Consider the following 27,794-nt stretch of genomic DNA (forward strand, 5'->3'; position numbering starts at 1 on the left):
TGGCTGTATATCCGGTATTATTTGATAATCTCTCCCGTCTGTGCGCGAATGGATCAACCCGGTTCGCTGTCGCACTCTGCATACTAATGCCTTCATCTCAGCAAGGCTTATCAAATCACTGTAGCTGACCTAGCTGCTGGACATTGTCAGTGCGTCGGGGAAACGCAGTTAATGGGATATTTGTGTGGTTAGATCATTATCACCGTTTGGGATTTCAGCAGTGATGCCTGTGATATCTGTGTCGCTGTTACAGCAGGCTAGCTGTTTTAAAAATTAAATAATAATAATTAGAAAAAATCGAGAATCGGAGACAGCCCGTCAGCCACAGGTCCAACAGAACTCAATGATCGTCATCTGAAATCCGCCTGAAAGCGTTATTATTCCGCGGACTCACCTGAACACAAGCAAGGTAACGTTCTGCCCGCGAGCTCGAGGTGGATGACGTTATGACAGTTATGGAGATGACTCTGGCTGCATGACTTGGTCTGACTTTGTGCTCACAGTAATAAGTGCAAGCATCAAGAGAATACCTCCTTCTGTTTCGACAGAGAAAGCTGGAATAAACCAATAATCTTGTTCAATTCACACATGCGTTTGTGCACGAGTAGGAAAAGCTTAAAATCTGCGATGTGTGTGTACGTCATGCGAATGGTTGTGGTTAGGGAGTACAGTACAACAGACCACAGGATAAAATGTGTTGAAGCAGGTTTTGTAATTACCAAATTAAACTGCGATTGTAATTAACTGCGATTGCAGTTATAGAAAGTCAGTGTGCATGCAGATGGAGTTAGGTTCTCCTACTTGGCAACTGGGCCCACCAATAGGGAGATTTAATTAATGATGTAAATGAATATTTAAATAAGAGCATGCATAAGGCAGAGGAATTTTTGTGCATAGACATATTGCTACCTGTAGCCGTATGCATATGAATGGCTTCAGTTATCCAGATCGAACACTACTACATTGTTTAAAATTACTGAATCTAAGTTGATTTGATTTGCAAATGAACCTCAAGTTAAGACATTGCATTAATTGGTGGGTGTGGTCATCAAATTCCGCCTCAGTACTAAGAAATTGTAATGTTTCCCTGGCAGGTTGACATGCAGCAAAAGTTGTGCACGCGCAACACAACCTTATTCGTGGAAAACGGCCAGGCTTGTGGTGCAGGCGCTCCATCTCCACCGCCGTTTCGATGCCCGCGATGTGGGGAGCACGAACGTTTCCACAGCCTGGCTGCCTTGCGGGCCCATCTCGACTACAATCATACATACGATCCAAGGCAGAACCTCAGCCTTCCTGCCAGCAGGGGGTACATGCACTCTGATGGCAAGAGAACCACTGCTGAGGCGCTGACATCAAAGGTCGCAGGCACTGACCCAGGTTTACACCAGTTCCCATTTAGCTCTGATCCCATTTCACATGACCAGACAGCAGACCCGTGCCCAGAACAGTCTGCTTCCCCAGAGAAGAGTGCCGCCAGAGGGGAATTGTCCATTGGCACCAAACTCCTTTCTGCACCAGTGCCCTCGATGGGGCAGAGGCTGGAGGGCATGCTGAGGACGGCCAGTAGCAGCATGAATCGAAGGCTGCTCCGGCTCAGCTCAGAACTGGCCCACACTGACACAGCACTTTTGTGTGAGCGTGCACACTCGCACCACCTGGCTCAGGAGCGACAGGAAGTGCTGGAGCGGGAGCAAGCTCTCAGCAGACAGGTGAATGCTGCCGTTATGGTCATCGCCACGCTGCGGCAGCAGCTCAGTGTGTCCGAGCATGAGCTGGAACGGAGAGAACAGTGAGTGCAATCTAAAACACAATTGCAACACATTTTTGTGTGTTTTTTGAAACTATAACTTAACACCTTAAGGTAATATTAATATGCTGCTGGTTGTAGGGAAGTGCTTGCTATTCAGAAATTTCTGGAGGCAGCAGCACAGCACGAGATGTGCGGGAAAGTCCGTTTGAGGCGGTTCATTGAGGGCCTCCTACGTCGCATTGCCCTAGCTGAAAGGCTGCTGGAGTATTACCAGAACACTCCTCATGAGCACTACTGCACAGCCCACATGGTACAGTATGTCAAGGGCCACACTGTTAGACTTGGGGCTCATTTAATGAGCTTCTCTGTATCTTACATGTGTCAAAGTGACTTGTCTATTGTAAGACATGCAATACCCACGCTTAGAACTTTGTTATTTGTCCAGGTGGCTCCTTTAGCTGAGACAGGTCCCCAAAGAATAACCAAAAGCAGGTATGGTTTGGATTCTTTTAGATTAATGTTAAGCTTGTAATTTGCACAGTCTGCACACGCTAAATTTAGATGTTGGTTGGGAAATCTTTTTCTGTTTCTCCTTGTAGAAGTCGTCGTTTTCCACATTAATTAATTATTTAGAATAAAAAAAAGCTGGTAGTAAAGTTTCTTTAGTCTCTAAGTAATGATTTCCCATGGACATTTCTCAGTTACTTATTTATTTATTTTTTTATTTGCATCTTTCTGCCTTATCTTGACACTAAATAGGAATGCAATGTGTTCTGATTTTACTGTTAGGTCTACAGGAGAGCAACTGGTCCATGACGAGGAGCTGTCACATGTGCATCAGGCTGGGTGGGGAGCATCCCGGGCCTCTGGGGAGAGACGGGGCCATCATGGCTGGGTCCAGGGCAGGAGGTCAGATAGTTATGAGGTTTAGGTGTGTGGTCTTAGCCTTTAACTGAATGTACTGGATATGTTTAAATTATAGTGCATTGAAATTGTACTTAAGCAAATATATAAACAAAAGCAGCATTCAAGAATATATAGCTGCAGTCAGAAGTTTCCATACACTAATCATTAACGTGAATGTCAAGGAAGTATTGACCTTCAAGTGATTTCTTTGAACTGGTCTTGTTTTGGTGCAGGATGATTGTACAACATCTGTAATAGAAGAAAAAAAAACTAAGAATTTTTAGATCTGCTTGGTGCAGATCTGCGAAAGAGGTCAGTAGATTTACAGAAGTCAGGAAATCCTGAACAAGTACACATTTAAAAATCAGTTTAAAAACACGTAGGTCCAGTGGAACCTTGGATTACGAGCATAATTTGTTCCGGAAGCAGGCACGTATCCCAAAACACTTGTAAACCAAATTAAATCCTTCCATAAGAAATAATGGAAATTCAAATTATTCATTCCACAGCCCAAAAAAATACATAAAAAGAATTAACACAAAATATAAAGTAAAGATAAAACAAATTAACCTGCACTTTACCTTTAAAAAAAAGTACAAATAAATCCTGACAGATAAGTGTTTCCGTTTGTGTGTGCAGGCTCTGTGTATGTGTGTGAACCTAAAGTAAGCTCCCCACTCCCCCTTCTTGTCCTACACAGTTCACTCTTTTCACAAACACACGTGCACACAACGGAAACACTGTTTTATCGGGAAAAATAAACAAGAAATCTCTCTAATGACACTGGATTGAGCGACACACTGATGAAATCTCTGCTGTAAAGTAAAAAATAAAACAAATTAACCTGTAAAGCAGAGAGAAAGTGTGTGTGTGTGTGTGTGTCTGTGAAGGCGAAAGTAGGAGAGGTCTGTGTGTGTGGGGGGGGCGGGGGTCACTATGTCCAATGACTCGTGCGGACACAGAGCAGGCTGAGGCATGTCATGAACTGGAAGCTGCTTAAACGTCAGGGCCAATGTCTACAATCAAGCAAGTTTTACATCACCATGGGCTAAGAGCTGCTTCAGTAAAGAAGCCTCTGCTCCAAATTCTATACCTTTAAGCTCCACTAAACATTGCAGCTGACCATGTGGACAAAAAAAAGCCTTCTGGAGAAAATTTTTTACCAGAGGTATGCTTACAGGAGTATTGTTGAGGTATTTAAGTTCAAGAACACAGTCACAAATGTTAAGCATAGTGGTGGTGGTGGTGTCATGCTTAGGGTTGCTTTGTGGTAAGCGGAACTGGAGAAGGAAGAAGGATGACTACCTCAGAATTCTTCAGCATAACCTCAGCTCGTCAGCTATACATTGAAAGCCTGGAAGAAATTTAATATTCCAACAGGACAATGACCCAAAGCAAAAAGTTGGTTGTGGAATGAATAATTATATTGTGGAATATGATAATAATAACTTTAAGCTTTTGGTAGTTTGACACTGTAGAAAATTTGAGGACTGTGGTAAAATAGCCACATTAAATAGCATAGGTTAAATAGCCAGGAAACCAACAAATTGAATTGAACATGACCAATAATGCTAAGAAGAGAGGTCAAATATTCAACCCCGAAAGTAAACGAAGCCTTGTGCACCAAATTCTTTTAAGAGTTCTTCAGTTAAAAGGTGTGTACTATATAGTCATTCTGACTCCCCCCACAAATCTGGTCACAAGTCAGCCCAATGTTGTCATGCCAGTTATGTTTTTGATATGTTTATGTAACCTTCTGACTGCACCTGCATAACATTCATGAATAAAATGGACTTGGTTTTAAAACTGGGGTATCCTTTACAGCAAAATGTGGAAAGGGGGTATTGGTAGCACTTTTAATCTTTTCTGCTTGTAATATTGTTTAGGTCAGGGTTCTACAGGACTCAGCTGTGTCTAGTGAGGGCATGTTACTGTTCTAATAATCAGAAATCTCACCCTGTCGAATGCCTTTACACTCTTTATGTCATGCTGTAAAAGGTGCTAGCATAGTGCTGACATTGTGGACACATGGTGAGACTGCCCTTTAAACCGAATACATATGCTACCTAGGTTAATAGTTTACATTCTGATAAATTGCAAACTGATACAGTATTATGGGAATTGAATGTCTGTTCATACGTAATCCTTACTGAATGCAGTATTTCCCTACAGTGCCTTGCATAAGTTTTCCTTTGCAATGAAAGGGGATTATATGTCATGAGTCTGCTCTAAACATCTTATTGTATTCGAGTGGGAGAATATAGTTTGCAAAATCATTTGCAGAGTGACTTCAAAATGTGGGCTAGTAAGTCTTTAAAAAAGTGTCTTTTAATTTCAAGTATCATAAGAGAGAATATATCTAATGTAAATGAAGATAATCTGTTCCAGCAATCCAAAAATATTGCCAATATTACCAATTTCCAACATTATAATCAGATCTTTGCATAGAAAAAACAATAAAAACATTTTGTAAATGTAAATGAAATGTAAATTAAGTAAAATATAACATGATTAGACATTAACCCTTAACCTTAATTTATGATTCCTTTTGGCACCGGCTTCCTTTTCTTCTAGCTACCATCCTTAGCTAACATTCTTAGGAGCCCTGGTGCTATTGCTTCAATTAATCTTGCACAAAATGCAAAAATCCCATAAAAAAAAAAATTAGGAACTAATTTCACTTAAGTTTCCCACTGACACGAAGAAGTTTTGAACGGCTCCCGGACGTCTGCGTTCGACTCTGTTCGTTCTTTTGTATGCTGAAAATGCTTCATATCCTTAGGCAATGTTCTGCTAAATTCATTTCTTAAGGAACAAAAATGTGAGGTAGGGTGTTTGTATGCCTAGGTACCACTGTATATTCTATACCAAGTCATTTTTAAAACATGGGAAAAAATTGCACACCCACAGCTCAGTCTGGCAGTAGTCAACCACTAAAATTCTCTGTTGTAATGTTTGGGGCAACCTAGGCTCATCACACTGAGAAAACCATCCCTGCAGTGAAGCATGGTGGTGGTAGCATTAGGTTAGGCGTTGCACTTGGTCTCTTGGCTATATGTCTAATGCCATCCTCACAGAATCACTGACTTTTTAATGGACAGTGTCTTCTAAGCAGGGTTGCAGATGTGCCATATTCGTAATTTTAGGTTTTATTATGTGACTATTTTTCCATCTACTATTATTTAACAGAAGAAAATAAGTACCTTCTTTCTTGAAACAATAGTGAATGAAACAATAATTATAAGTGGAATACCTTATATTATCTTGGTAAAAAAAGGCTAATTATTGTAAAACAGTATTTTTACATTTTTTCATTCATATTATGTGTTTATGACTGAGCTATTGTATGAGTTCTAGTGCACATGCTATTATGTGACTGGGTTTATTTATCATAGTGGGTGCATTTTCAGCTCTGCAAAGGGGGCTTTTGTAAGCACGATCTGGCAGCTTTGTCCTGCATAAAGTGTGTGGGCAAAAGAGAGCTTGAGTGAGTGAAAATACTTACTGTCCAGAAAAGACATTTTAGGAGAGTAAGAAAATAAAATCTTTTCACATGCAACAAATTTCCAAAAAGATTTTTTTGCACAGGCATGGGCCCAAATATAATACTATACAGTTGAGTAAAACTTTTTTTATTCACCATACAGTGATTAAACCTTGCAGTTAATCCATGGTTTACATACATGATGAACCGTGGAGAGCGATCGACAAAGATCACAGAACAACTCCAAGTCTACTAGGCCAAGTCCCCAAGTCTACATCTTATACAGCACTAGGTGGTGGATGCATTTTTTTCCCCAAGTTGTCCGTCAGTCTGATATCCTCATTTGTATTATATTTCAAGACTCATAGAGCATGCATCTCAAGAGTGCATGAATGTTATCGAATTAATCGATTGGATTTCGGAATTGATCCACAGCGTCAGCAGTCACTACAAGGTCAGATGTATGAAATGGTCTTTCTTAAATAGCTTTCTTCTTTTTTTAAAAGTGTGTTTTAAGAGGATTTGAGGCAAACAACTTAATAAAAAGAAGGACTAGGCTCAATGGCGATGAAGGCATTGCTGTCAAAACTTGCTGACATCGAATTCCACTGGTTTACTAATAATATATATTTTTTACATTTGCAAATAATTTTGCAAATTATAAATGAATGGTTTAAGGAGGGTTGAATACTTATGCAAAGCCCACATTAAAAAAATGCAAAGAATTTGTAGTCTTTTAAAATAATGTATCTTAGTTAACAACATGTACTAAAAGACAGTGTTATCCAATACTAAATACTGTATGTTAGTTGGCCTGTGTTTGTTTTTCTTGATTTTTAAGGTGCTGTTGCACACAGTGAATGTCTGATATAATCTGAATGCATTTGTGAATATACTTGATATTTTAGTGGTGCTGTTGCCTGGGGCTGTATACTGTACATGTTTCATAACCACTGTTATCATAACTAGTACCGTCTGCGTTATGTGGAATGCCTCGTAACAGTAGCCAAGCTCTAGTAAAACTCAACTATTACAAGTAAAAAATAACTTACAGTTATCAATGAACAAAATGAACTCAATCTGCTTTTCAAAAGTTTTGTGTGTGTTGGGGAGTGGGGGTGAGTTTGGCCTGTGTGAGGTGACAGTAACCAGAGCAATAGCACATTTTAAGTTCTTTTTTGGTACATTTATGTAGCACTTTTAGCAAATTTATATTGTAGCGTACATGTTCAGTTTGAGGAGTCTCAGAGTTTATTGTATTTTCAAGTATTTAATAGTTTGCACATTGTTACTTAATCAGAGTGAATAGGTTCTACACTTGTTGGGAAAAAAAAATACCATGTCCGATGTTGGTCGAAACTTTCTTCATTAGAAATCTGATTTCGAACATTAATACTTTTTCTGGTGTATAATACAGGTGGCAGTGCTGTCATAAAACAAATTAATTATTGTCAATCCTTGATGTGATGATTGATTACTTGGTTTAATAACTTAATTATTACCTTACTTTAAAAAAATACTGTGATTTGCAATATTACATTGCAGTGAATTCAGCCAGCACCTTTATTTTTTTCAGGTTGTTTACATTTTACAATTAAGCTGCTCTTTTAACTTTACATTGTTGTTATTTTTATTATTGTTATCATTATTATTATCATATGGTCAAGTGGGATTGGAGATGGAGTACATTTAATACTCATATACTGTATGTACTATGAACAAAATGAAAGACATTTCAACCAGGCGTTTATTTATAGCTGGCTGCAGTATATTGTGCATCATGCATAATTATTTGTTTGTTTTAGTCTTAGTCAAGATTTTATTAGAGTTTTTTTTTTTAAATAGATCATTGACTATAATCAGGACACGATTTGAATTCAGACATTTTTATTTATTTAAAATAAATATTAACAACGACTCAAATAATGTGTTGTTTTAAATTAAAAAGCAGACAATTGTCAAGGATTATGTTAAGTCCTGTAAATGACATTTTTCCTTTATTATTGCTTATTTGGTTTAAAAACGAACGCTGTCTGTGCTGTCCGATGCTGTCCGATGCTGTGATTTGCCTATCCCACAGCTCTATACTCACACTAAAAGAGACTCTTGTTGTTCAGTAGCTCACTCAAATTTTTCCCGTCAGTTTTTCCTATGATGGGTCTACAGCAAGAAAGAACCTGTAATAGCTTTTAGAGAATCCAAGGTCCACCTGTTGTATATTATGTGTGAGCATGCTGTAGGTGTTCTGTAACTAGTACAATATGTGAGACTATATTTTTTGGAAGAGCGCAATGTTTGCAGAAAACTCTACGAATAGACAAATGTGCAATCATTCATGTACAGTATTTATAAACAAAATAAAAAAAGTTTGCTATGAAGGACAATCAAAAGTTGGAATTGATTAAGTTGTTTCATGTTTATGGATAATCGTTATAAATCAGTCTCTTTTGACTTTTACTGATTTTGAATGTGCCAGGTTATGTTTCTTTTAGAGATGTTTAGCTTCATTTCACTAGGTTCTATAGCCACTGTGTGTGCCTTTCTCTTGAACTCTCGGCATCATTACATATGCAACACTGTGAAGTATTGCAAGGTTCGTGCTGATCTGTGTCATGTTCGAAAAAAAAAAATGTGATTATTATTGTTCTTTTAAAATATAATTAAATTCCAAATATCAAGCTATCAGACTGGCCTTCTTTTATTTTGAAACTGAATTTGTTGTTTAATATACCAAGCATTTTAGGTGATATTAGGAAGTTGATGCATAAGATTTTGGGCCACCGATCAGAAGGTTGTGAATTCAATTTGAATTCCAGCACAGGCTGCAACTGTTAAAACACTACATAAAACACTTAATCCTCAACTGCGCCGCTGTAACTTACACTAGAAATCTAAGTCACTTTGGTCAGACAAAACAAATAATGTGATATAATTTGATACACAATCATGTATGGTCATAATCTTCTCGTGCCTGAATAAGCACTGAATCTGAAACCCTTTTCCTTTTGAATTAGTAAGGTTTTTGTAAAACAAGGGCACTAGAGGGCAGTATTGGTCAGATAACATGCAGTTGTGCTATGGATGTGTTTGTTTCTTTTCATAATTCATCAAAACCTCATGTGAAAATTTTTGAGATCTCACATGTTATTGACACCCACTGACCAATTTACAAGATACATCAATTAAATAGGTTAAGTAGCAGTTGAATAAGTACTGCATATTTGTTACTGCACATTTTATAAGCCTATTTTATAAGTCTATCCTATCCATCAGTGGAAAGGAACCACCACAGGAATACTAGCTATTTTTTTGGGTGGTGATTCATTCTTACAATGAATCACTGACATTACCATGGTAGTGTGTGTGGTGCTGTGACAAATATATCAAGTGTAGCCACATTGCTACAGGATGAGAGTTTTATCCACCAAGCAAATATACTCAGCTAATGCTGGTCCAGTTTTGTGAAACTAACACTGATCAAGTGAGTGGATCTGTCTAATAAGGTGTTACTCTGTTTTAAAACTTTAGCATCCTTTCGTCAGCATGTACAAGATCTACACATTTTCACATCAATGTTGAGATTAATGCCCAGTTCCCGTGGTGGTCACTTAACACTTATGGACAGGTAAAGGACAAACCATTCTGAACAACAGATGGGCTACAGTCAGGTTTTATATACCTCTGAATTGCATCTAAATTGTTTCATCTGTGTAAAATGACTATGATGGCCAGCCAGTGTGTAGTACAGAAACCCAGAAATGTCCTAACCTATATCCTATTTGAGTCAGATGGCATATGATTATGACATTGATGATGATTAAATATTTTTAGGACATGTGTAGGAAGAAATTCTAACAAAAAGGAAGTTCAAATTGTGACAAATATTTAAGTGTTTATATGCATCTCATCGGTTTGGCCATATAAAACAATCCACATGCTATTTATTAAAGGATAGTGCTGAACCATTAACTTCTAGGAATAAATGTGGTCAGAAAAAAATGACTGTGATCAGAGACCATTTAAATGCTTGGTGAGGTTGCACTGTAAAAAAAAAATCACTGTAGAAATCATGGTAGTAACGAAAGTAACAGCATTTCCAAACACACATGATGTGATGAGAACTCACAGGATTGGGACCATATGTAGGGAAATCCACATTAGACTTTAAACAGAAGCACATGAAGTAATGTATCATGCATAATGCCCACAGGTCAAGCCTCTGTAGTCAGTGTTAGGATCTTGAGTTACTTCATTTGGTCAGGTCTAGGCTCGGAAACGTTACGTAATAAAAAAGAATGAAATAAAAGTATTATTAATAAAGTAAGGTTATCATTTCTATGCATTTTCTTCTTCTCTTAAGGCATGGGCATATATTTAGACTCAAATTGTGAAAGAGTGATTGTGAAAGCATGATGAATCACATATATTTTCACATATATACTGGCCACCACTTTGTGTGTCATAATCAAAGCATGTATTAGTCTAATACTGCATAATTAAATGCAGTATTAGTCTGCAATTTTATTTTATTTTTTATTTTTTGCAAAGGCAGTTTCGTTTTATTTACAGTTATTTAGAAAGCCGTGTAGATTGTAATGACATTCAGGAAAAATGAAAAAATGGGTGCATGAAGAAAGTGTACTGGTTGGTGTAACGGTCGATCGATCTTAAACTAAAGTTACTCCTAGCAAAGATCCTCGTAGCCCTTAAAGTTTAGAGCATTTTAGTTATTATTTGTTTTGCTGTTTTTTTTAACATATATAGGACTCAGGATTGTAAAAGGTGACATATTATTTTTTTCAGCACAAAATAGGCATATTTTAGTGCTAATTTTAGACATTTTAACTTCCCCAAACACAACTGAGCATAAAATAATAATTTGAGTTTAACATTTTTCTACTTATTTACAAAATATTCTGGTATTGGTAAAATTTACCCTTTATAAAAGTACGAAAACATTTTTTTTTTACCTGACATTAGTAATGGGAAGTTTAGATCATTTTAGTGACTCAGTTCTGTGAACCTCGTTCATTAAAATGAACTAATCTTTTTTTTTTTTGACTCATTTAGTTATTTTCGTTGATCAGAAATAAAATAAAATGTCTACATACACATCTACATACACAAATTTTGGCTTTAGTTCCAGTAATTAAAACATTACAATGCAGAAAAGGAAATATTATGATAAACACAATAAGCAGCTCACCTCTTACATCTTCTGGTCCGAATCGTTTGTTCTTTTGTCACATGACTCTCATTGATGCTATGCAGTGCATTATACAGGAAACAGAATTGAGCAGTTCTTCTCATGAGTCTTCTAGTCTGAGTCGGACTAGTCATTGACCTATGCACATAATTGTGCTGCTTGGGTTTTAAGGGTTTTAAGAGCTAATCTTTTAATCACTTACTGATTATTTTAGGCTAAAGGTTACAATCATGGCTCTGTAGGCAAATGTTTCGTTAAGCTTGCTTCATTAAAAGCTTCTGAACCCTTTATCAAAAGCTTCGATTACTGATTTAGAAAACATGCAGGCTGGCCTAGAGAAACAAAGAAGGGTGAAATTCCTCTGTGATCAGAAAATCTAAAGTTTGTAACCTCTGAGCCAAAAACAATAAAGCTCCTGAAAAAAGATATTAATAGATATCACATATTAAAACATTTTCAGAAGAAAGGGAAAGGCAGGAATAAGGCACTATTAACAACTATAATTTTCAATATTGCCTAAAAATTATTGGCGAGCTTCACTGAGACTGAGGATGGACTTGATAAAGGGTTTAGACCCATTCACCACAGTTGTATGTGTGTGTGTGTTTGTGTTTCTAGAGCTATTGATGATCAGAGAATGTGTATGGTGGCCTTTGGTGTGTTAGGCTCTGATTCTTTGTTCCATCTGGGGGCTAGCACAGAGCTCAGGGAGCAGCCTTTAAGGTCCGGGCTAACGTCATGCATCGCATTATGCATACCAGGACCATGGCCTCTCACATTTACATTTTTCTGATGTTTTCTTACATGGTGGAGAATGTTTTACAAATGATGTTTAGTACACATTAGTTTCCAAAAATAAAAATATATACAGGAATTTTTTTTTGTTTAATTGACTGAATATACGGGGTCAAATCAGAGTCAAAAACAGCATCTTATTAAAAGACCATAATTAGTTTTAAGTGTCCATGAACAAATATATCACAGATTCTATACTTACTAAAAAAGAGGGAGAAAGTGAAATAAGGGACCACAATATTTAATCTTTATTAAGCCCTTAAAGGATTTAGGAGAAAAAAATCTTTTGCTTTCTGTTCAAAAGTTTGCCTTTTTAAGGAGACAGTGTGTGTTTGTTCTAATAAATAAATAATAGTGGTCTGGTATTATGTATACCGGAGTAACCACAACAACTGGGATGACTAAACTGTTGACATGCATTTGGTGTTATAAACTAAACTAAACTAAAAAAATAACACACACACTTACAGGCAGAAGTGATTCATACCCAAATGGTAGACTATTTTTCTAAGAATGCAAAAATAGCGTTATCATCTGTTCATGCTTGTCACAATCACACATCTGATTTTTTTCTCTGTATTGATTAGACTTATAAAATCCAGGCCAAAAAAATTGAAATGGCAAATATATTTGTGTTAAATTCCAATAAAATCTGAATTTTATATTTAAATTTTATAATATATTCACATCTAGATTTATTAAACATCTTAGCACATAGCACATTTTGTTCAGCACACCCATTTTTCAAATGGTCAAACAGCATTTTGGAGCATTTGACTGACAGAAGTTTCTTATTTATATGTGCGCTGTTAGATGATTTTTTTTTTTTTAACAATTCTGACTGTCTGTTCATGTTATTAGTTCTAAGGGTTTCCTGCTTTTGTTGTTAAAAACATGTATATGGAAGGAAAGTAGGCCTTTTAAAAGCTGGGAAAAGAATAGAACTTGGTTATACCCATTGCATAAGCATTGGGCATCGCCAAAACAAAAACTGTCTGTAGAAACACATCCCTCCGGTGTACAAACAACCAGACACTGAACAGGTCGGCCATGGAATAAACAACAGCAGCTGATGACAGAAACCTTGTGAGAAAAGCAAAAAACAAAAGCCAGTGACATCACCAACCTCCACAGGGCAGGGGCGAAGGGATCACAACCAACTGTACTAAGAAGACTTTAAGAGCAGGAACAATCCACTAGATTCTATCCACTCATTAGCAGTAATAATCTAAAGACCAGATTGGAATTTACAAAAATACACAGACAAGCCACAAAGGTTCTGGAAACAAGATTAGCCCCAACAAAGTAATAAAAAGACAAAAGTGTGGAGAAATAATGGATCTGCTCATGGTCCGAAACATACAAACTCATGGGTCAAACACAGTGGTGGTGGCGTGCCATAGCTTGGCTGCTTCTGGAATAGTCTTACTTACCTTTACTTATGATGTAACTCATGACAGTGGCACCAAAGTGAATTTAGACGTCTCTACACACATTCTGCCAATTAACAGAAAAATACATCCTGTCAAACTACCTGGAAGCACAAAAGACAATGAACTAAAAAATCAATCAACAAAAGACTTCATCAGGGAATAGATTTTATATTATAGGCTTTTCACCTCCTGAAGAAGGAACTGTGGGGACTAATGCTCCCAAAAACTGCAAACATCTGTGTGGGGACTAATGCTCCCAAAAACTGCTAACAACCTGGATAATCATCACAAAAATTGTTTGGTGATATCAGTGGATTGCTTGATGCAAATATTGCAAGAAACAGATATGGAATCAAATCATAATTATTTCATTTGTTAAGTGTTCCTGTAGTTTTGCTCACCCAAAACTGGTGGTCTGCAACCAAAGGTGGCATGTTGTTTAACACCATGAATACCTGGGGAAATCTTACACTTAACAGACTATAATTGGCCATGCCATTTTAATAATTTAGGGGTGGTATTTCTATTATTTTGCTTTAAAAATTAATAGTTTAATGTAAAATAAAAAAATACATTAAAAAATATTTTCACTTACATTTTTACATTGGTCTTTCACAGATTTCAGCATTGTTGTAAACTATACAGTATCTTGTTTTTAGTTTGCAGTATTTTAGTTTTAGTTTTAGCTCATATATAGTGGTACCAGTCAAAGATTAGGCACACTTTTACAACATAATTTACAACATTGTTCATTGATGCTGAAGACATTTACCTTATGAAAGAATATATATGGAATTATAAAGTAAACAAAAAAGTGTTAAACAACCCATAGTTCCATTCATATTCATTTTTATTTCCATTTAAATTAGCTATTTTGTCTTTTGTACAGATGGGTTTTATATTTCTTATCATGAAAAGTGTATTTTTCATCAAAAGTTATTTTGTGATATTTCTTGCCTTTTTGAAGCACTATAGACCATCAGTTGTCTTGGGCAGAGGAATGGTGGGTACAGAGTAAATAGTCCCAAGGTCTGAAGGTCAGTGAATTTAAAATATCACAAGAACATTTAGTGTATACCCAAGTGCAGTCACCAAAACCATCAAACGCTCTAATGAAACTGGCTCTGTTAAAGTACCACAAGCTACCTTTGCTGCAGAGTTTAATAGAAAGACTACCCTCAGAAACCACTGATTTATTCACATAAATTCTTCCTAAAGTTTAAGTGGCAGATATATTTCAACATCTACTGATCAGAGGAGACTGTGAGTCAGGCCTGGAAGCATGTAGGAGGAAGTTAAATGGCGTGGGGTGCTTTGCTGGTGACACGGTTGGTGACTTAGTCAAAAGTTCAAGGGCATACTTACTCAGCAGGGCTACCAGAGAATTTTGCTATGACACGTCATCCTAACTGGCTTGTGCTTAGTGGGACTATCACTTGTTTTCCAACAGGACAGTGACCCCAAACATGTCTCTAGGTTATGTAAGAGCTAATTGTCCTAAAAGAAGTGTAATGAAGTGCTGCATCAGATGACCTGGCCTTTACAATCATCCCATCTAAATCCTATTGAGATGGTCAAGAATGAGTTGGACCAGAGAGTTAAGAAAAAAGCTCTACTACACCTCTAAGAAGTCCTTCAAGATTGTTGGAGAGCCATAATTTCAATGTCATCAATCTATAATCTATATCTATATAAAATAGAAATTCTGTTTGTTTCAGCTCATGGCTACTGAAACCCTGGTGGACGGTCTGTGTACTGGACATCCCTCATTGTGTAACAGTCATCGAATGTACAGTAGACAGCATCGTCATTGTCATACTGTGAGGTAATAATATATCTGCCAAAATGTTGGAGCAGCGGCAGCAAGTTGACCACACACTTTTGAAAACTATAAAAAATAATGAAGAACAAGTAAATAAGGTCTGTCCAAATGTTTGACTGGTAGAATTCATAGTATATAGAATTCATAGTATTCATAGTATCATAGTATATCATCTGCACAACTAAATGTTAATCTTCATAAAATCCTCATAAACATTTTAAATTCAGCTGGAATACTTGATCGATGTTCCATTGATTTGCTCACATTTCTAGATGTAGTGCACTCATATGACATCAAATACCAAAGTGGTAGTTATTAATATAACGTTCTTATTGTATCCTAATTGTCAAAAATGTCACCTGCAATAAGTGCTAACAGAAGCCCACTGAGGTAATATTTAAACCGCCCCATGCTTGCTTTGTAAACATTTTCAGTGGAGGAAAAGACAAGACAGTTAATGATGGGGTTGCAAAGGTTAGGTTATTCAGGGCAAATTAAGTCAGGTTAAAATTCTCTGTGGTCATCCAGATCTAATAAAAGTATGCATACAATAACTGTTTCTATTATAAATTAGAGGGTACCCACGGTTCTGCCTGCATGCAGATCCTGACACCCATGTACCACTGTAAATGGAGTGTGCAGTCAACTCGCTGCCGCTCCTTATCCTGCTCCAATGTTTCAGCAGATATATTATTCCCTCACAGTATGTCTTATAAATTAAACCTTCGATTTTTTTAAACAAAATTCGATTTTCGAATTTCAAAAAGATTATTTTTATTAAAATGAACAAAAGTGAATAAATGTCCTAGGTACAGATTTTTTTTATTTATTATTTAAGCAAAAACATTATAATCAAACATTAACTGCTTATGTGGACTAAAAGTGCAAACTTACTTTCATTAACTAGTTTTTTTTGTTATCTTATCAGTACAGTATGTTGTTGAACAGTAATCAGTACAACAACACACATACCTCTTTTTGGGATTAATAAAGTGCAAACTTTTTACCAGTCTTTAAAAGTCCTAGTTAATCTAGCAAAAAATGAGGGATTGTTAAAGTGCAAGCTGCGGACCTAGATTACTTTTTATAGACTATATTTTAGCACTGAAAAAAAAAAAAAATGTAATTCACACGCAACTTACATGCTATCTGGTTCCTCTCAAGTTTTCTTCCTATTGCCATCTCAAGGAGTTTTTCCTTGCCACTATCGCTGTCGCCCTTGGTTTGCTCATCAGGGACAATCACATCATTTTGATTCATACACATTTCATATAAACTTCCATAATTTTTTTGATTGTGTAAAGCTGCTTTGCAACAATGACAATTGTTAAAAGCGCTATAAAATGTAATTTAACTTAGTTTAATTTAATTTAATCAAATAGGTGCCTTACAGCATTTTACATGTTTTAGCAAGGAACACAAGCCCATCAACTGCTACACAGACCAAACAGAATTTGTGTTTTATATACAGTATATATATCACAGTTTGCAAGGGGAATTATGGCAGGGATAATGTCTGTCCAACAAAAATACGCATGACCAACATTGACCTGGTTTCCCATAGAAAGTCTGATTTCTCTCTTCTGCGTGCATCTCATAACACTGCAACAATGGCAAGGGAAACTCCACCTGCTTCATCAAACACAACTGAACAAATAGACTCTATGTCCACTTTAATAGGAACATATGTACACCTGCTTATTTATGCATTTACCAAAACAGCCCACTGTGTGGCAGCAGTATAAAATTGGCAAACTGGTTTGAGCTGCCATAAATTACATAGTAATTAATATAATCATTCTTTATTACCATGATGAGCAGAAAAGCATGTTATTATCCACAGAACATTAAACCTTAAGGTGGATGGGCTACAACCGAAGAAGAGCACATCAGGTTTCATTCCTGTAAGCCAAGAACAAAAACAAGAAACTACCATGGGACCCGGTAAAAATGAAGATCCCTGGATGGAGGGACTTTTAAATTACTGCTGCACTTATATGGACTTCGGGTTTATGACATACGTGGGAAAGTGTTTTATGCATGTTGTCACGTTGTCTTTACAGTTCCACACTTTACTGGGAAATCTTTTTTAAGCTAACCTGCCCCTCTAAGGGTCTCTGCACGGCCCTAATTATGCTACTGATGGTGTTTCCGTGGAGACTCGGCTACCCCGGGGGTCTGTGGCCTGTGATCTGTGCGTGAGAAGTGTGGGCCATGTGTGCTTCTCCCACAACGGAAAAGTACTCTGGGTATTGTAGTTTAGCTCGAATATATTTCCTACTAAACCGATCATTAATTATTGGTAAACAACAGAAATACTAATTCTTTTGAATAGATGTTAATAAGTGAAAGACTCCAAGTTAAGGAAAGCATGTTTTTTTTCCATGTTAAACGAATATTGTGACGCTTCCTATTTGGTAGGACTACACATCCCATAATTCAGTGTGCCAAGCCCCCGTGTCGTCACTGCGGACGTGTAGATCAGATCTGTGTATATGGGGATACTGCGTTGATGATTAATGGTTCGTGCTTGCGTGTTGTACGTGACTTGGTGTAATGTGTTTTGCTAAATTGTAGATTTCGTATTGATCACTCAGGCAAGTCGGTTGCTTCGGATTTGCTGCGATTTGATTTTCCGCCCGCTGTTTGAATGCTGCCACCAGGCTTGAGCTTGAATTCGCGTTGTTAATTACCGTTTAGGACAAGTGTCTCCTGCAGTAGTGTTATATGATGCCTCAGGACAACATGAGCTCCCTGGTGCAGAGACTTGCCCGACAGGCGCTCACGACCTTCCGCAACTACGCTGGAGAAGAAAGCAAGGCGTTTGTGGAGAACCAGAGCAAGCTGAGGAGCCTGCTGGCTGAGGTCCGGGCGGCGGACCTGAAGATTGTCCCTCGGTGTGTGGAGAGCAGCTGTGCGTCCCTGCAGCACCTCGGGCCTCCTGTCACCTACATGCACATTTGCGAGACGGACTCGTTCAGCATGGGGGTGTTTCTGTTAAAACACGGCTCTTGCATCCCTCTCCACGACCACCCGAACATGTACGGCATGCTGAAAGTGCTTTACGGCAAGCTCAGGGTGAGTTGTTACGACAGGTTGGATTACTCACCCGACAGCGCGAGCGGGAGGCAGTTTAACCCGAAGGGCGCCGTGCGGCCGTCAGTGCATCGCTCTATAGGGGAGTACACAGAGGATAGCGCCCCGTGTGTCCTGTCCCCCCACAGGGACAACCTGCACCACATCGAGGCCGTGGACGGACCCACTGCTTTTCTTGATATTTTGGCACCACCTTACGACCCAGACGACGGCAGAGACTGCCACTATTACAAAGTTTTGCAGCAGCCACCGGATGGTGCAGATAGAAAGGACGAAGCTCAGCAGGAGACAGCGCTATGGCTCATGGAAATCCCTCAGCCTAGTGAATTCTGGTGTGGTGCCGAACCTTACCCCGGCCCAAAGGTTTCTCTATGAAGGAATTACCTTGACCTTACCTGAAAGACTTGGCAGGTCTATGAAAGCCTGATTTCTGTTTGTCCTGGTACTGTATTGTCCTGGCAACAAGCTGGACTGTGAACTCTGCAAACAACTACATTTTTTTTTTTCTATGAATATACCTCTCATGGACCCATTGCTGTGTCTCACCATTACAATCAATGACCTGGCCTGTCTGGCTAAGTCTGCCTCTTTTTGTGTGATTGGTAATGCGCATAAATGTAGACTATTTCAATGCAACATACTCTTAATTGTTTTATTATATTCTTATTTCAGTAATTAAGTATAAAAAATAGAAATAGGCCTGTTTTGTGCTTTTTCTTATAAACAGAGTGTGTGGCAGAACAGACATTTAAGTATGATCTGTAATAATATATTTTTTAAAATATGTCCCCTAAAGATCCACACCCATGATGGATTTTGTCTGGTTTTAATTAACTCAAGCCTGATTTTTATTTTTTAAACCAAAGGTCAAAGAAGTCAAAGAAGTTTGTACAACATTTGACCATGCATTTTTATTTTGAAAGGCATCTGGTATTTTCAACTTACAAACTTAATAGAAACTGCTTACAACTTGTTTCTGTATTACCAATCTGAGAGTAAACAGTGACAAAAGAAATTAGTCAGATTCGCCTTAAATACACACAGAGCACAACACATTGTTAGATTTTTTTATTTCAGCTTTTGGGTCCTGACCTAAGTGCAAGTGATAACTGTATGAAGCAAATGTGTTTAAGAACCACTGCTAGAGAGGACTTTATGTAACTGAATGGGATAAATTTGGGATGTTTTCGGCATTTACGCCGTGAATTGCTTGACTGATCCTTGAACTATTTTTGTAAATTATTTAGTTTTGGTGTTGTGTTGAAGAATCCTAACAATTATAAACAATAAATTTCAGATTTTATTTAAAATTGACTGACTTTTCTTAGAACAAATTCTCTTTCTCTCTTCTAAACTCCATTTACACTTTGAACTTTCATGTGCCTTTTTTATGATCACATCAGGATAAAGCTTATGCATTAAAATAAATGTAAATTCATTCGTATAAATTCATAAATTAAACATTTAAAACGAATCCAAACAGTAACAAAGGTGGTGTATGTTGTGTAAGTTAATTTAATGCACTTGCCTTAAAAGTGTTGGCGCTATATTAAAACTAATAAGATTTTAAACTGCACTGGAAAACCTTTAAATAAAACTAAATGTAAGGTACAAGAATGCTAGTTGGTGTTTAAATGGAATAGTTGATTTGCATATTGACTCAAGAATAGAGTTTTTAGTCTGAGCAGAGATGGAGTTGTCTACATGTTTACATTCATGTGGTTAAAATCTAAAATCTTATCAGCAGACAACTCGGATACAAAAAGGGTCAAAAGTTTAACTTTAATAAAGTGAACTCACAGGTTGCCTTTCTTTCTTCCTCGAAGGTGTCAAAGGGTAGCCTCTAGTGGTGTGATCATGCAATGCGAAGCACGTTGAAACTTTCCCATTTACAACATGGCATGTGCAACATATCTACATTGTCCTCGTTAAATTTACAGATTCACACCGTATAGCATGATTTCTACACACTTTGTGAACAGAACAAATGTTAGGAGGCCGCAATAGGAACGATTTCTTGGCAAGGGCCCAGTTTCACAAAAAGTCAGCACAAAATCACAGTAAGAGTAAAGTGAGCATTACTTCACCAGTAACAAAAAGCAGCAGTTATTCTGTAAAGTAGTCAGAGGAAGAAATCATCAGTTTCAAGCTTTAAACAGTAGACAGAAACAGAATAAAGAGCTCAAATAGCGTACTTGTAACAGCAGTTTTTGTTCCTGATCATGTGGAATACATAAACAGCATCATACTCAAGACTTACATAAAGCTGCCTTTAATTTTTTTTTTTACATACAAGCCAGGTCAGAAATCGCATCATTTGAGCTTGAGTAATATAAGCAACAGAATGCATTTCCTTCTTTTCTTCGTTTCTCCAAGAGGCAGATGTAAACAACTTCTGCTGAAAAATGGCCTATGAAGTGAATAACGGTTAAACAGCAAAGTTGGCAAACAAGCGCCAATGCTTCTGTTATGAATTTCAATCAATAACAAACTTACTCAAATGATACTCTTCCATCCTAACATTTGAGACCTTGGTTTCCAGGGACCTTGATTGGTTAGATCAAACTTTTCACTATACCCTAAAGACTCTGCACACGATAAAAAAGATTGGCCTGCCACGGATTCCCAGCCGAATTCCTGGAGTGCCCCCGTCTTAAACATCGTAGTGTCTTCTCTGCTCTAATACACCAATTTCCTATCAATATTTTAAAATATGAATTATAGTTTATTTCGAGCAGGAAAGACATTAAATATGCAGGACAGGGTGTACTCCAAGACCGAGGGTTGGAAACGTGTGGATGCCTTATTGTTCTGCTCTGGGCACAAACCCCTGAAGAGCTCTGCGTGTCCTGGTTAAATAAGTTAGTACGGTTTGGGACACATCCCATTAAACAATATGACGTCTCGGGCTGACAGGTGTTAAACAAGATCCTCTGTCCAGCTTGTGGTCAGGGTTCATGAGGCCGTTTAGTTTTCACATGGCGCCCTGAGAGCCTGATGTCTGGGCAGAAGGAGCGCTCGCCTTCTTCTCTCTCTGTCTCTGGTGGATTTTCGCGTGCCTCCTTCGTTCGTCGCTCCTGGCAAACTTCCGGCCACAGACGTCGCAGGAGAAGGGCTTCTCCCCCGTGTGTGTGCGGATGTGCGTGGTTAGGTGGTCGCTGCGACTAAAGCTGCGCATGCAGATGCGGCACTGGAACGGCTTGTGGCCGGTGTGGATGCGCACGTGACGCGTGAGCTCGTCGGAGCGGGAGAACCTGCGGTCGCAGCCCTCCGCTGGACACGGGTACGGCCGCTCATGGACCGGGGTCTTACACGGCCGGGTCGGGTACTTCCTCGGGCGCAGAATTGGTCTTAGCGGCACACTCTGAGGGTTGGAGTCCGTGGGTGGCCTCAATCCGTCCACGGGACACGAAAGAGTAAAATTTCTGATCATGTTTAGCGGAGTGAGAGGCGGAGGAACTCTGACGGAGTCCAGAGAGCAGGAGAACGGTTTTCGGTCCTGGAAGACTGGCGCATCTCTTTGGCTGCTGCTCTGGTAAAAACCTCCGTAATCTGGAAGGATGGAGAAAAGCGCACCGTCTATGGTGGACTTCGGGGATGTGTAAGAAGCTGGCGGGTAAGTTATCGGGCACGAGCTGGTTGACAGGTAAGTCGAGGGATCCTGGTAGCCATCCGCACTACAGGTGTAAGGAGGTGCTGATGTGTACATGTGCTCCATATCCTTCTCGTGACCTTTGGCACAAGCTGAAGCCCCTGAGAGGTCTGTGGGTCCGGGAGAGGAGGTGGGGAAAGGGGTGAGGGCAGGTGTCGCGCTTTGTACTTCTGCGCAAACAAAGTTGATCAAACTGTCTGGGTTCCAACTGCTGTGTGCGCCCTGAGCGCCGATGGAAATCTTGCCCGTGTAGGCGAGAGGAGAACTCTCCGTGCTGTTCGGGTCTAAAAAGTCAGCAACGCGTTTTTCCTTAGACACACTGTCCACGCCCAGGCCACCTACAAATACATAAAGAAATAATAATTAAAAAAAAGTGTTTTGGGTTGTAGCACATGACCAAACCAGTACAATTTACACACAGTATATGTAGAGTTTGTTCATAAAAAAAAGTATATTCTATTAAAAAGCGTTTGTGTGCTTTTAATGTGCTGTGCGTTCCTTCTTTTTGATATACCGTGATTAATTAAACTTGTCCCCTCCTGCCATTGAGGCTATCCATACACACCCTCTCACCATAAAGAGTTTACAGCCTATCTGACTTCTGCACAGGTAAACTAATAGATTGAAATAGGCCATAACATCTTATAGACAGAGAAGCAGAGCGCTTGTATAGTCTATATTTGTGTCCTTACCTCCTGATGCCTCGCTTCCCAGGTCTACATGAGGAAAGCCGCTCGGTATGTCTGTAGGGATGTCATCCATAGGACAAGCATCCGTTGTAATGGAGCGGATGAAATCAGTGAGCGACTCAGCGACTTGATCCACACTGTTAGCTGTCATTTTAAGCCAATGCTTAAAGTTGCCCAAAAGCACTGAGTCTCGAGTTCGGCTTTAACTAGACATTACCGTTTAGGACATTGTTACAACGGATATCTTTATTAATTGGATATCTTAAATATGATGACGCTGGTCTGTTGTTAATTCGCACCCTCCACTTGCCCGACGGTAGATAACTGAGATTTGTGCGGTAGTAGGCATTTAAAGGAGGCTTTCAATGTGTGCTACGTCATAGACCATAAAAGGACATGAGATAAAGAAGGCTGGGCGGCTAATCAGAGGCGCGCACTGTGACACGACTGGGAATCCGTGTCTATCAAGTGACCGTTTTAAGCGTTTATTCTTTATACTTTATACACATCTGTTAGACAGTGGGACTGTCTGTATGATACTAACTGCTTTACAGGTACAAATTGCTGTTTGTTTTCGCGGTTTCTTTGCAGGTTAGGGAAACACGCGCAGCCAACTTTCCTAATCGAAATCAGGAATTCCGGTCAGGTCAGTCCCATAGATGGAGCGCATCCGGCAGCCCAAAACACGCCCTGCTGTCCAAAACGGAACATCCGGAAAGTTCCACACGGAAACAACACGTTATGGAGAATACCCTTTTCAACATTTTAACTTATCATCATAACCCATACCCGTCATAACCGCAGTACAGTGTAATCAGACCAACATCTATATATGACTAAATGATGGAAAGCAGTATGTGAAGAAAACAGGAAAAAGGGATATTTTTACGTCTTAGCCTCAGGGAATTACAATAACTGTATAAATATTCAATGTCATAATGTTCAAAAGATGGTTAAATATTTATTTACTTATTTCTTTCATGACATGACAAAGCCCCCCAAAAATAAACGTGTAAAAAAAACTGGAAGTCATATTTTAACATGCAACTTTGCATAAAATGCATCGATCAATACATCCTATGGTGCATCAGTTCAATACTCCCGTAATGTTGCAAGTGATGCGTGCATAAAAGGAAACTGTAACGTGTATAGTATGTTGTACCTTTACATTTGACAAGTAAAATCCTAGAGGGTCAAAACATCAATAACAGGCTGAATACATTTTTAAGTGCACCATAAATTTACAAAAATGAATGGTCTTTAGGTTTTGTCACATCCAGGAATAAGCTAGGTTTCTTTTTCCTAGGGTACTCATAGGGTACCAAAAATTAAAGTATTTTTGTAACTTGCCATTGATATTGTTTTGTTTTAGCTCGCAGGTTGTCCTCACTCATGAGGCAAATGGAGAGTTTGTGATACAGTGTAACAAACAACAAACTTAAATGCTATAGTTAACAATTATTGTTGTAGACTGAAAAGACATGAAAAGATAGACGCTGTCTAGATCTCAAATGATGAAACAGTGTGTTTAGCCGTTTAAAAAGGCATTGGCCTATTCTGCACTCATTCAATGTTCCAGTCTAGGACAAATTTTACTGTAAGAAGCTTTTCAACAAGTAAAAGCTGCATAATTCATTATTAAGGACACACTCCCCACCCCAGAATAATTTCAAATTAAAATCAAATAAATAAAAATATTAAAATGTGAATCCCTACTGTATAGAAAGCAATATTATTATTATTGATATATCCTCCTTTTTTTAAGTGTTTGATAAGTGTTTTGTGATGTGACCATAACATGCCTAATTAGGAAGATGGCATGAGTAAATTTTTAAACCATTTGTTTGCTCCAGATAGATTTGAGAGGAACAACTTTGCACCCTTGCCACAATTCCACAATGCAAAATTACTTTTCCCTTCTTCCTTCAGCTGTCAGGGAGACACTTTACATACAGTATCTCTGACACAGCATCAAACCCCTCGTCGTCATTCTTTGTTTTTCTGCCACCGTGATCTATTTTCATCTTTGGCGGCGTGAGCAATCGAGCAGTTGCTGTACTTGTGATTGAGGCCTAATTTTAAAGCCACCCACACAAGAGAACAGCCCCTTCTCCGTGGATTCTCAGCCAAAGCCTAGGTTCTCCTCACTGAATAGATTTGCCCTCCTACAGCTTGCCGCTCCACTACCTCCTCCCTGCCGAGCTCCCGCGCGCTCCGAGCTTCTCGCGCGCCCACACACACATGCATGCACATGTCTTCACTGACTCTTCACGCAACCCGAAGTGACGCAACCCGTTTCACAAGTAGTCTATGTCTGAATTATCTCTCTGGACTACATTCTGTGCATTTTTTTTTAAAAAGCATTTCTTAATTGTCATATTTCCTATATGTATGTGTGTACATGTGAGACAAAGAAGCTGGAATTATGGCAAGTTGGGAAACCTACAGTAGCAATTAAAGAGGCATGTCAGTCAGATCTGTGATGGCCTAGACATACTGTGTGTGATGGCAGTTCACTAATGAGTGTTTGTCTCCCAACGCTTAAATACACACTACATCAATTCCCCTCCTGTCATCCGAGTTGCTGCAGTCCTGATAAGGGGCTAATCTGAAAATCATCCCATGAGCTCTTTTAATATTCTTGTACATTTAGTTGTAATGACTTTTAAAGAAAGTCTGCTGTCATTTAGTTACTCAAATAATTGTAGGCTGTCCAAGGAATTCATGTGTTTCAAAGTAATCTAAGACTGACATGTACATTATGGATTTTGACGTTTTTGAGGAAGTGTCTGGCTATTTTTGTAATGGGCGAACTCCAAGTGCACTACACAGGGATGTCTTTAAAGCTTCCACAGCCTAATTTGTGCTTTATATCTCAAATAGTGAAGCAGTTTGGATTCAGGCCTGTCTGCTTCAACATTGTTGGGGCAGAGCTTCAATCCCACTCCATGTCCTTGTCCTTTGTTTTACACCCACAGGCACAAAAATGTATTCCTATTGTGTCTGCATTGCCAGCTTCCCTTTTAGATTTCTATTTTAATCTATCAGAAGAGAATAGTCAAAAGTTAATAGCTCATTTAAAAGATAAAGTGTACTACATTTCAGGGAATATTACTAATTGATATAAATGAAAGCATGGTTGATTCTATGTGAAAACATTCCATGTCACAAAACCAGATATATATCCAGGGTATCGTTTCATTTTTACATTTTACATTTATAATATGTCTATATTGGTTTGTCTGATTGTTTGGCATAGTCTCCACAACCCCCCAGCCCCCTGTGCCCCTCCCATGCCCCTTATGCCCTGTACGCCCACGCCACGGCATGTTTCACCACCCGTTTTGTTTGCGTGCGCTGTGGTGCTGCAAGGGGGTCTGTCGACCCCTGCACACACCGATTAATCAAACGTCACAGAGAGATTTCTTTAAAATAGATTATTCCCTTTCATTACACAGCAGACTATCATTCAGGGCAGTTTTTTTTTATATATTGCCACACAGGGCCCCAAAACATTGCTGTCTGGGGCATTTTTTAACCTATACGTTTATAAAATGAAAACATAAAGTTCTTAGTAGTGCTTAATTTTATATTATGACTTTAATTCCAAGAATACAGTACAACTTAAACAATAGTTTTTTTTTAGTATTTAGACAATGTATGATCTTACACAATAATAAACGCTTAATATTTTCATATTTATGTGGATCATACCCTCAAATATGTGTTTTTATATTTTCTTTAGATTTAATGCCAGTACAAAATAAAAAATATATATATTTTCAATAATAAAAAAAAAGTTCATTTCTTTGTTTAGCTTGGACTATTAAAAGTTCACTCCTATTTTGCCTAAAATACATATAAAACTATAACATCAAAATGATGGTTTTGTAGTAAAACACATACGTAGCAATTCATTGTACATTGATGTTATAAAGAACTTAGTTTAACACTTACCAATATTTTACTTGAGACACTTTCGGTCCTTGATTGGCTCTTTGCTTTACTCATCTAAAAATTTCCACCGAATCTTACAATTCTAGGCCTTTCTGCTCCTCCTGCCAAGACACATTCAGGCAGCCCACACAGGATACCTAGTCACACAGACTTTTATAGAATTATAAGACCTCTAAGATCAGAACTAGTCATATACATTTCCTACCTCCAAAAAGCAACTGAATATATCTGACATCGGGTTTGTTCCCACCTCTACATATCCTCGGTGTGGAAATTGTTATGGTAATGAATTAGGTCTGGGAGAGAGCTTGGAGATTGGACCAGAAAATGTTGCTTTGCTGGGGGGAGTCCGTAGGTGTTTGGGTCACATATGCACACCATGCTCAGGGCGTGGTTTTCCTAACAGCTGATACTTTGCAGAAAGCACCAATAAAAAAAATAGAAGAGTATTATTGCGAAATAAAGATGTTTTTAGAAACACTACTTGGTGGAATATCAAAAATTCTATGTGGAAATTATAATTGCCTATCAATAGAAAGTACTGTAAAGTCAGGAATTCAGGGAACTAAGATCTTGCATAACATTTGTGTACAGATGATGTGCATAAACATTTATAAATCAAGTAACTTTAACTACTTTTAACACATTTTTGTAAGAACCCGGGAAAAAAAATCGCCTTTTTCAAGCAGGACATATATTGATCACATGATCAGTTATGTACATTTCGGATTAGCCAAAGACAGGAGCTTTATTTAGAAAATGTAATAAAATGGAAAGAGCCAGTTTGTAATTCTAATGAATGAGTGTAACTCTGTTTTGGAGACTGGCGCGCCCCCCATCACCCTTCTACCAAGTGCGTGGGTGGAGAGTCCAGGAAGATGGATGACCACGCTCCCAAAGCGTGATAGGTATTGCCCATGTCACCACCAAGAAACAAAGACATAAGGCAGCAGGATGGATTGCATGGGGGTGTTGATCATTAGGTGTAAAATCGACAGAGA

The 27,794-nt window shown here is 38.4% G+C and overlaps 3 protein-coding genes across 3 annotated transcripts; 2 read left to right on the forward strand and 1 right to left on the reverse strand.

The window, feature by feature from the left end:
* Nucleotides 1–144: 144 nt before the first annotated feature.
* Nucleotides 145–7,909, forward strand: znf365 (zinc finger protein 365). The gene is made up of 5 exons (XM_053509296.1): nt 145–409; nt 1,095–1,792; nt 1,892–2,063; nt 2,199–2,245; nt 2,543–7,909. Exons 2-5 carry the CDS (start codon nt 1,101–1,103, stop codon nt 2,682–2,684), a joined length of 1,053 nt encoding a protein of 350 aa, XP_053365271.1. The 5' UTR covers nt 145–409; nt 1,095–1,100; the 3' UTR covers nt 2,685–7,909.
* Nucleotides 7,910–17,885: 9,976 nt separating this feature from the next.
* Nucleotides 17,886–20,785, forward strand: adob (2-aminoethanethiol (cysteamine) dioxygenase b). Its single transcript, XM_053509335.1, has one exon. It carries the CDS (start codon nt 18,127–18,129, stop codon nt 18,868–18,870), a length of 744 nt encoding a protein of 247 aa, XP_053365310.1. The 5' UTR covers nt 17,886–18,126; the 3' UTR covers nt 18,871–20,785.
* Nucleotides 20,786–20,846: 61 nt separating this feature from the next.
* egr2a (early growth response 2a) lies at nt 20,847–23,140 on the reverse strand. The gene is made up of 2 exons (XM_053510084.1): nt 22,840–23,140; nt 20,847–22,485 (listed from the first exon to the last, which is right to left on the reverse strand). Exons 1-2 carry the CDS (start codon nt 22,985–22,987, stop codon nt 21,470–21,472), a joined length of 1,164 nt encoding a protein of 387 aa, XP_053366059.1. The 5' UTR covers nt 22,988–23,140; the 3' UTR covers nt 20,847–21,469.
* Between the last annotated feature and the right edge of the window lie 4,654 nt (nt 23,141–27,794).

This window comes from Clarias gariepinus, chromosome 13, assembly GCF_024256425.1.
Source record: "Clarias gariepinus isolate MV-2021 ecotype Netherlands chromosome 13, CGAR_prim_01v2, whole genome shotgun sequence".
Lineage (NCBI taxonomy): Eukaryota > Metazoa > Chordata > Actinopteri > Siluriformes > Clariidae > Clarias > Clarias gariepinus.

What these genes read in the sequence shown, in the direction of transcription:
- egr2a (XM_053510084.1), bottom strand. Translation starts at nt 22,987, where the DNA reads ATGACAGCTAACAGTGTGGATCAAGTCGCTGAGTCGCTCACTGATTTC. An exon ending in GGGAAGCGAGGCATCAGGAG is followed by an intron (nt 22,486 to 22,839) that starts GTAAGGACACAA and finishes ATGTATTTGTAG; the next exon opens with GTGGCCTGGGCGTGGACAGT.
- znf365 (XM_053509296.1), top strand. Translation starts at nt 1,101, where the DNA reads ATGCAGCAAAAGTTGTGCACGCGCAACACAACCTTATTCGTGGAAAAC. An exon ending in ACTACTGCACAGCCCACATG is followed by an intron (nt 2,064 to 2,198) that starts GTACAGTATGTC and finishes TTATTTGTCCAG; the next exon opens with GTGGCTCCTTTAGCTGAGAC. An exon ending in CAAAGAATAACCAAAAGCAG is followed by an intron (nt 2,246 to 2,542) that starts GTATGGTTTGGA and finishes TTTTACTGTTAG; the next exon opens with GTCTACAGGAGAGCAACTGG.
- adob (XM_053509335.1), top strand. Translation starts at nt 18,127, where the DNA reads ATGATGCCTCAGGACAACATGAGCTCCCTGGTGCAGAGACTTGCCCGA.